A 9681-nucleotide genomic window follows, 5' to 3' on the forward strand; every position below is an offset into this window, starting at 1 on the left:
AGGGCTTGGTTCTCCTTATGCAATGATGCATGCCATCAACTTTTTCTTGGGTATGTAACCCTCGGTGCTCTTGAATGACAAGGGATGTCACTCCTAGGTATGTATTACATCCTTTGTATGCCACCTTTTTCTCTCCCAAGAAGAATTTTGGTTCATTTTCTTTACTCTTGCATAGATGGGTATTAAGCACCATCACCTAGTTTCATGTAAGCTTACCGACAAGCTACAAAATGATTTTAAGGCATCTAGATGTCTTTGTAGTCCCTCCAACAAGTCACCGATCAACACAATATCATCAACATATGGCTATGGCTACTAAGCATGCTCTAGTAATAGTATGCATCCTTGTTTTACTCCAATTGTGCTAGCGACAACCTCTAAAAATCCATTGGTATATTGCAAATTTCTAACATAAATTCATACAATGAACAAATTCCACATTCCATATTTACAAAGGGCACTCAAGGCTTCTAGCCAATGCATGAGTTAAGTATGAGTATATAGTGTTGAAAGCTTTATGGAATCCACAAATCAATAATAAATCATTTGAATAAATCCCATGGGTTCTACATAGAAGGATACTTTATTGATGCAAGATACAACGGTTTTAATCAAAAGCGCACTTACAAATGACTGAACATTGAATGCTAACATTTTGTAGGCCATTGATGCAAATCAAGACAACTTGGATATTGGTAACTTCCACAACATCTTGGACACCTTCATTAGTTCTTCTAAGACCCCGTTTGTGTGGCAATGCCGTGGGCTGACCTAAACAAGCATCTCATCCTTCACTTGTAGGAAATGATTGCTAGGGTTTTGACCATGGCAAAAATATCAAGAAGATGCATTACATAAAAAAACCAAAGTTCTACTCAACTAATGCATCTATTTGATGTTGCAAGACCAAAAGTGGTGTAGAGGTTAATCTTGCTATCATATTATGTATGCCGGAGCATTTTCGGGCCTCCTCAATTGTCAGTAGCAGTGTACAATTACAACATAATACTCACAATATATTCAATCCATGTTGTTACCCCAAAGGGTGAAACATGTAACACTAATAGAATTTTCCCAGGATTATAGGCTATCACTTCATAAGAATAATCAACGTTTGTTCAAAATTTAGGTTTAAGAATGACATGGTCAGCCACAACTAATAAGCTTCTCTAATGCTGCATTTTCATCTCCACCAACACTCTGAAGGGCAGCCCTCGCAGCATCCTCAGAAAACCCCATCTCCACTAGTTTATTCACCTGTTGTTAACAAAAAACTGAAGTTTGTTCATAATATCATATCATAACATCATGCATTTATCCAATCATTTGGGGGAAAATATACCTTTTCCTGCAATCCAAGTGAAGCTCTCTTCGCAAAAGACTCGGTCCAATAGCGAGCTGTAGCAACAAATGTTGAATTGTGCTTCAAATACTGCAGTCACAAAAGAGTTGTTCAAAAAACACCCTCAGGTATCGTGGCATTATACATTCTTTTCAGAAATCAATGAGGCTTGATCTATCATCTAACAAAAGAAACCCAGATTTCCCAATCAAGTACTCCAAACATGAGCATGATAGGAAGGTAATTGGGTAACAAACAAAATTCATTGTGATGTATGTGCATCATCATCAGATGGAAACAGCAGCTTACCCTGTCGGCCATGTCAAATGAGTTTCATTTTACCTGCTCTGCAACAACAGCATCTTGAGGATCTCTTGGCTCTGGTGCAGAGAGTAACGCTTGGAGTGAAAGCAATGCTGTCTTTAAGGTAAGAGCTGGACTCCATTGATCTTTCAAAATATCTAAACATATTGCCCCATTCTGACTGCTAATGTTTGGATGCCTGCAATATGGGATATCAACCTCAGCTTCAGGAAGCGAATGAGTGAGTTCACCTCATCATCTTAACCAAACTTATAAAATATTATAGTTAAATTAAGTTGTATAAAAAAATAGTGGGAATCTTAAGCTTTAACAACCCACCAAACTTTCGTAATGAACTGCATCTTTGGTGGTTCAAATGGATAGGCAGCTGCAATGAGCATAAATCTCTCTTATTTTCACAAACAAAATCTCTCTCCTCTCTCTGGGGATGATAGTAAAATCTATCCATCTATTTCTCCCTCTATAGATGATGTGATTCTTTAGTCATATCTTAGTCTATTTCTATTTACTTTTTTGCTTAGTTACATTTATTTTGGCTTGTTGTTCTCAAAGACAAGACAATATTTTAAGATGTAATCTCTTGTTTCGTCTTATCGGCCATTTTGGCCTCCTAAATGGCATTAATATATTTCTTTCTTTCTTTCTCTCTGGTACTGTACAAGTGGATTTTCAACAACAAAAGTCAAAAGGGGTTACAATAGATCAAGCAATAGCAACATGTGCATGTAGGCCATGTCCATCTGGACCATGGGCTCGTCACCCTTGTCACTAAAAAAATAAAGGCTGATGTCACCAGCATAAAGGTGCTCCCTCACTTCAGACATCTCTCCATGTTGAAGCAGGCCATGTTAGAGTTGTTTCAAAGACAAAAGTTTCAGTCTATATAAGTTTAGAATCTTAAGTTCTTAGATATATAGATTATTTAGTACCATAAGACTTTACCCTCTTGTTTGCTTTTCTAGTTCATTTTGACCTCTTAAATGACATCAATATAGCTTTCATCCTGGATGTTGTCTTGTTGGTTTACAATATAGCATCAAAACTCATATAATGAGACAATCCAAGTTCAATCCTCGCTATGCGTTCAGCCCCATCTTAAAAACCATACATCAGTTTCCAGTGAACATTAAAAAATTTCTCTCTCTTTAAAAAGACAGAGCTGTATATAAGCTATACCAAAAGACCATCAAGTAGGCTAATTTTGATTATCGCAAGTAGCATATAGTACTCTAAATAGAGTATCTGAGTCATCCCGACACTGCTGCCGAACAGAATAAGCCACTGTTAGCTGCCTGACTCCTCAAGACATGATAATTCAAGTCTCATGCAATACATCGATTGGAGTGACCGACATGGAATGAGTCTCACCACCTGGAGTAAATTTTTGTGCACTAATCTATTCATTGTGGTTGATTCACCCCTAGTGTTATATAGATGGTTTTGGGGGAAGGTGTTACACGCATCTAGATACCAAGAGTAGTGCTAGAACATCAAGATAATTAGAGAGTATTGAGTTCAAGTTGCATGCAATACATTGACTAGGCAGCCAGGTGGAATAAGTCTCACCACCAAGAGAGTATTTACTGTCATAGTAGTTGGTTTATTATAGAGTTAGGTAGAGACCTAACCCAATTAAATTTCCTCGTCACGGGGAGTCCTCACAAACCTACAAACAAAATATTAAAATTCTACGTTCAAGAAAACATGAAATATGCAAAAGAATCAAGAAATCCATTAAAGAAATGATATATACAACGCCATAAAGGGTGCAACAACGGGGGAAATTAAATGAGAGATTCATTATTGATGTTGAATCAGAATGCTACATCAACTGTGTATCCCTTATATTGTGTGGACAATCATACAAGTACTAGAGTTGGCAATTCCAGAACAGTGAAGGACAAGCAAGAACAGTACAGAATTGAGAAAGAATGGTGTCTAACCAGTAGAAAGAAGCACTGAGTTATTGAAAGCAAACTCAGCTTCCTAAAGCCAACTGATGCAATCATCATGTTGATAACTGTTAGAACATGTCAAATTCTGCTCCCATGTCTCATAAGCACATTTACATGGCAACTGATTTCAAGGCATATCTAGAATTCAGATGCACTCCACACACAAAATCTCCAAGAGTCACTTCCAAAACTCTGCAAAAACTCTGGGCTGTGAAATTCATTGTCCAATATATGACAATGGAACTTCTGGTGATTTTCGAGTGACTAACATTTTGAATTCTGGAGCACTTCAGTCTGCTCGCATTCTCAACTGTCACTAAGCTCAATGGCATACTCAAGTTCATGATCAAGGAATTCTGGAACCGTCCATTGAAAATCAAGGCATTGCCCTCCCTACTGGTCATATTATTTGAGCTGGAATTGGGTGATTCGACATATGACCAGCAAACCATATCCTCCACGAGTTCTGATCAGTTCAATAAAAACGTCATCAGAAGAGGGAGTCTCAATGATGTTGACCATCCCACGAGAGATTCAACTGCTCAAAGCGGTTCCCCTGCTGTTACTCGACACACCAGATGGTTTGATAGGGCATCTACAAATTATGTGACACTATCTCCACAACACATGCATAGATTGGACTCTCTGATGTTAAATTTCAAAAGGAGACATAGGACCCTAAAATTGAATGATCCACTTGCATTGTCAGTGACCTTAAAAGATATTTTTAGTACAAGAGTAGAACGAATTAGGGTCTTCATGGAGCTGATATTGAGAAGATATAACCAGGAAAATCATAGGAGCTATGGGTGTTTGTGGAACTAATGCTGATACTGAACCCTGACAGACACTCGCGCTTATGCTTGAATTGGTGATTATTACACCAGCCATTAAACGTAATATCCTCTTTAACAGTTCTGCAATCATCCATAGTTGTCAAGAGGTCTTTGACACTATCCTAAAACCCCTTACCAAAATAGATGGACGCAATATCGCCCCGAGAAATTTGGATGCATAAACGGAAGCTCAATGCATCCCTGAGATTGCAGAGCTTGGTAACTGGTCTGGTATCTATCGGTGTCTCCAACACAAGCCTTGAGTTCTATGGTGAAGGTCGTGATATTTTTGAATTGCTGAGATCCTTCAAGCAACAGAAAAAACCAACTAAGAGTTCTGACCAAGCTAACCTGAACTTGATCCATCTGAGGGTGCAGCCTTACCATCTGAGATCATTGTTTGCAGAATTTCTCCTCAGATTGAACTATGATTGTATTTCTAAACAAAGCGTAACAGCATCCAATGTTTATATACAAATATACATACATGCCTAGCTGCCTACAAATCTGAGGAAATAATACGAATTTCTGAATTTTATTAGCCCTATACAATCAATCCACTGACTATAAAACTTCAATAGATATAAAACAATAGATCTAGACCAAGGATAACTTGACTATGGTGAAGCCATAATCCAGATTCTATTATATTACACAACCTACAATACAAAAGTAAACGTTTCCCCTGTTGAAGAAAAAAAAATACTGGGGCCAAATTTCCCCCTGCTTCAGTGAAATGAAGCAAATAATGGTCAGTTTTCTCCTGATTTAGATACATCAAAAGTTTCCCCCAATTTTGACTCAGCCCAAGTTTTCCTTCTATTGGATGCCGCAAATATCAAGGCCGAGTTTGTCCTGATTTAGACCTAATAAATACAGATAAGTCCAAGATTTCCCTATTTTTCTTCTTGGACACCATCAACATTGGCCTAAATTATCCACGGATTTTTACCTGCTTCAGGGTATGAGGAATCAAGATGAAAAAGAACAGAGGGTGAGAGAGAGAGAAAAAAAACTAACTAACCTGGCAGATGGATGTCGATGATGAAGGTACCTCCCTCATAGGGGGTCCCAGCTGGGCCTTCGATGGTACCGATCATGTGGGCAAGATCATCCCCACATATGTCGATGTGGACGCCCGACAGCTGCCTGTCTCGCTCTACCTCCACGAGCTCCTTCTGCACCCTACCCACGTCCAGCATTGCGTCTCGGCGAATTTCGGATCGGGGGAGGTAGGGAAGGGGAGCACAGAGACTCTTACTCACTCTCTTCTTCTTCTCGCCTCTTCTCCTTCTCGTCTTCTTTCTCTTCCCCTTCCTTCTCCGACTGTCTGTTTGTTTTCTGCTCAGGTGTTGCTGAAACACAGGGGGGGCATATATGTATCATGTATGTATGTATAGTATGTATGTATACATACATGTGTACATACATCGACCTGTCTATTTGGCTCGTGTCTAGACTCTAAACTATGTATGTACTACCAAATATTAAAGAGGCCAAAGTGAGGGAATCACGGGCACGGTCCTCGTCGATAACAATCGGCAACGGTTCGGTTTGAACCGAACCGAACCGCGAAACCTCGACTTATCGGATTCAACGGTTCGATTTGGCTCGGTTCAAGTTTAGGTTTTTTTAAACAGTTCGGTTTGGTTTCAATTGTCAGAAGGTTTTTTTATTTTTTTAAATTTAAAAATAATGAAATATTATAAAAATTTAAATTTGACCTAAGTTGAAAACTGAAACTGAACCATGAAACCGCGGGTTTAATGGTTTCGTGGCTCGGTTCAGGTTTCAAAAAATTTAAACAGTTCGGTTTTCACCCTCTCAAACCGAACCGTTGCCAATTGTTAGGCACGGATGGTGTAGGTCACTCAACTAAGGGCGTGTGCAACCGTCCGATGTGGATAAAAAGCTGACATTGTTACCTTGAGCCCGACTTCCTGACTGCCTCTTTTACCAAGAGCCCGACTCTGTCACTAGGAGCCTGACTATCTAACAACCTCTATCACAAGGAGCGTGACCGAGTCAGTGCACGAGCCCGACTCAAAGCTTGTCAAAAATTTAAAAATAATAAAGTAATATACTAAGACCATTATTATTAAAAGTGAATGGTTTGGTGGTTAGAGTTATTCTTAGTATGTGATAGATGTACATTCAAAACGTTTTCTTTTACTTCTTTTTTCTTTTTCAACTTCTTTCTTTTTAGTTTTCTTCTTCTTCGACTTTTTTTTTTAGGGTTTCGACATTTAGTTTTAGGCTATGTAGTCACTTTACAATTCATTTACATTTAAGGGTTCTTAATGGCGTTATTGAATTCAACACCTTAATTATTAAATGTGTTCATTTTTTACATCACAAGTTTGTAGCTGTAGGCACACAAGGTACGCCTCATGGTATTCAGTGTTCACTTGCCACTCTTAACTTTTAGAGAAGGCTTGATACTATGCTTACAAATTACCAAAGTTTCTCATACAAATTTAATGGAAGTTTTTCTTCATCTATTCACACAAACTAAATTGTTTTTGCATGATATATAAGGAACTACACATGGATGGATTTGACCTTGTTATGGAAGATATAGAGAATTGAAGCCTTATTGTAGATGAGCCATCCTAATAGTCTAAAAGATATATCTTTATATCATGGAATGGTTACATTTATACTAAGGTGGCAAATCTTCCTTGTATTTGGAATTGGTCTTTTGGGAAAATAATTAGCAATAGGTTGTCCTCCAAACACCCTCTTGTATGCAATTACTTCTCATCCTTTAATTGCTTTATACTTGCAAGGTGTAAAATTGTCATCATCAAACACTTAACCATATGTTGTCGATCGTACCTTTGTGCCCTAGTATATAACTAAACATTTGCAAACTCTGATTGATGCAATTGAACTTTTTGCTTTAGTTGTCGGATTGAACATTTGTTTTCCTATCTCTTAAGATGCTTCTTTTCATAATTCACAATGAACACCAGGTACCAAGAATGGGAATTCCAACAGCTCATCTTAACACACAATGAGTGGATCATAACATTTGAAATTGGTAGAGTACTATTGTTAATTATGTGTGTTGATCAATTTCAAAGGTAGGTGGTAATCCAGAAGGATATACAAATGCATGCAACTAAGGCATGGCTACTGTAATTTACCATTAATTAAACAATGAGGGAGTTGCTAACATGACATTTTCTACCGAAGACCAATGGAAAGCTACTTATGCCAAATAGAACAGTGATGATTTCAACGTATCTTACTCGAAACTTTCCCTTTCATAACTCTCTTCTCACTAAATCCTATACTCGATAGAAATTTAAAGAAAAAATATCAGAAAAATAATTTCTCTAACCCATGGAAGAAATTGAACGATATAATTAGATTATAATACAAAACACAAATAGAAGGAAAATAGTTTGTTGTATTGTGATTTGTGTGAGTACACAAAACAAAAGAAATCAAAATGAAGGCCAAATCAACCTGGAGACCATAACTAGAGGAGCTACCCAAATCAAGATTTGTACAAGGATAGTCACTAGATTAGATTTGCAATCTCTGATTTCAACTACATGCAGTGAGAATTTTGAGAACTTTGAGGAGTTTCATCTTCGTCTACGCTACCTTTGCACAAACACTGATGTGTGTCGAGTCTTCTTTGTCTTCTTCAAACCTAGTGAGATTCTTCTCCATGCAGTTGTTAAGGAATCTTTCCATTAAACGTGGTGAAGTTCTATATCGAAACATTTGAATGTCATCCCGACTAAGCAACAATGACCTAAAACATTGTAAGGCTCCTCGGGCTCTTGCCTCGTGTGAGTCGGGCTCCTGCTTCAGGTCAGTTGAGCTCCCCGGGCTCCTGCTAAACCAATAAGCCGCTAAACCGTGAAACCCAAAAACCAAACCGAATAGTATCCTTTGAAACTAGAACAAACTATTTATATAACTTTGAACCGATAAACCTTAAGCCACAACTTAACGGTTCGGTTCGGTTCGAGTCGAAACCAGGCCCATTGTTAAATACTCCAATAATATATTGTCCTTTGGAACATTTGAGGTTAGTATTTAAAGAGGCATTCAATAGTTTGAATTGAACATCTAAACTAAAAATTGGATTTATATGGGAAGACAATGAAGATTTTGAATGTTACGTTGTGTATGTAATTAGATGTGAAATTTGAAAATACTAAAGGACCAATTTGATGGCAACAAATCAGTTGTGGAGGGGTTAGATGATTAATATATAGGTGATATTCATATACATAATGTGGTAGAAGGTACAAGTTCAAATAGTCTATGCATTTATCACATGGGCAATGTCATTGACGAATAGGCCCGAATAAATAATGCAAGGCACCATCTATACAATCGGAGGATACAAACATGTTCTAGAAGTATCTATTGTTTAAGGATACATAGATGCAAAATGCATGCACTTTGTAGAATAATTAGGAAGCTTGTTTGCTTCGTATAACACATGTTTTTCTTGAATATCAAAGCAAGAAAAGAGTTTGTAAATTTTGGAAAGTGTCTTATCCACTAAAGGGCTTGAATGGTGCTCATGGGAATCTCACTAATAAATCATTTGAGGAATCAAAGTTAGAATAATATTATATTCTAATTGTGAGAAAAAGAAACATAAGACTACTATAATGTATGATAGGTGGAAAGAGCTACATGCTTAGATGGGCCATTCAAAAGGTGGAGTTGATGTTTGCATACTTATAGATAAAAAAAGTATTGAGCTTGCGAAGGAGAAATGGGCATCTGGTAATTTAAAACTCCAGAGTTAAGTGGAAAGAATACTTAGGATGGACTAGTTTGACTCTAACACAAGCCATTTTAGATGGCTAAAAATTCATGATAACCATGGTGATCTCTTTGCTAAACTCTTTTTATGGGCAACATTGAAAGACAATTAATGCTATATTACTATTCTTGTTTCCTTCACTTCTCACATTTTAGTGAATATTTTACCAATATGGAGTTACAAAAGGTAAGAGTTTAAAAAATACCCTGGAATATATTCAATCGTAATGTGCCACTTTTACAACCATGCGTTGCAAATTTTAGGTTGGACCAATCCCATGATGGATGCATTGCAGAAAGTTCCAGTCTTTCAGTACAATGTGAAATTGGGTAGAACCTTACTCATGTCTGAGAATATTCGAACTCCTGCAACTCAAAAGCACTGGAATAAGTGGGGTGTTTCAAGCACTCATTTGAAGGCATA

The 9681-nt window shown here is 37.5% G+C and overlaps 1 protein-coding gene across 1 annotated transcript; it reads right to left on the reverse strand.

Moving 5' to 3' along the window:
* Positions 1-918: 918 nt before the first annotated feature.
* UBC27 (ubiquitin-conjugating enzyme 27) lies at positions 919-5747 on the reverse strand. Its single transcript, XM_087327256.1, has 5 exons — positions 5482-5747; positions 1985-2033; positions 1685-1844; positions 1343-1432; positions 919-1257 (listed from the first exon to the last, which is right to left on the reverse strand). The coding sequence occupies exons 1-5, from the start codon at positions 5657-5659 to the stop codon at positions 1147-1149; spliced, it is 588 nt and encodes a 195-aa protein (XP_087183382.1). The 5' UTR covers positions 5660-5747; the 3' UTR covers positions 919-1146.
* Positions 5748-9681: the final 3934 nt, after the last annotated feature.

Source organism: Azolla caroliniana, unplaced genomic scaffold, assembly GCF_043228905.1.
Source record: "Azolla caroliniana isolate FFs.n. ecotype wild unplaced genomic scaffold, voAzoCaro1.0.p SCAF_11, whole genome shotgun sequence".
NCBI lineage: Eukaryota > Viridiplantae > Streptophyta > Polypodiopsida > Salviniales > Salviniaceae > Azolla > Azolla caroliniana.

What these genes read in the sequence shown, in the direction of transcription:
- UBC27 (XM_087327256.1), bottom strand. Translation starts at nt 5,659, where the DNA reads ATGCTGGACGTGGGTAGGGTGCAGAAGGAGCTCGTGGAGGTAGAGCGA. An exon ending in CATCGACATCCATCTGCCAG is followed by an intron (nt 2,034 to 5,481) that starts GTTAGTTAGTTT and finishes TGCTCATTGCAG; the next exon opens with CTGCCTATCCATTTGAACCA. An exon ending in CACTTGGATTGCAGGAAAAG is followed by an intron (nt 1,258 to 1,342) that starts GTATATTTTCCC and finishes TGTTAACAACAG; the next exon opens with GTGAATAAACTAGTGGAGAT.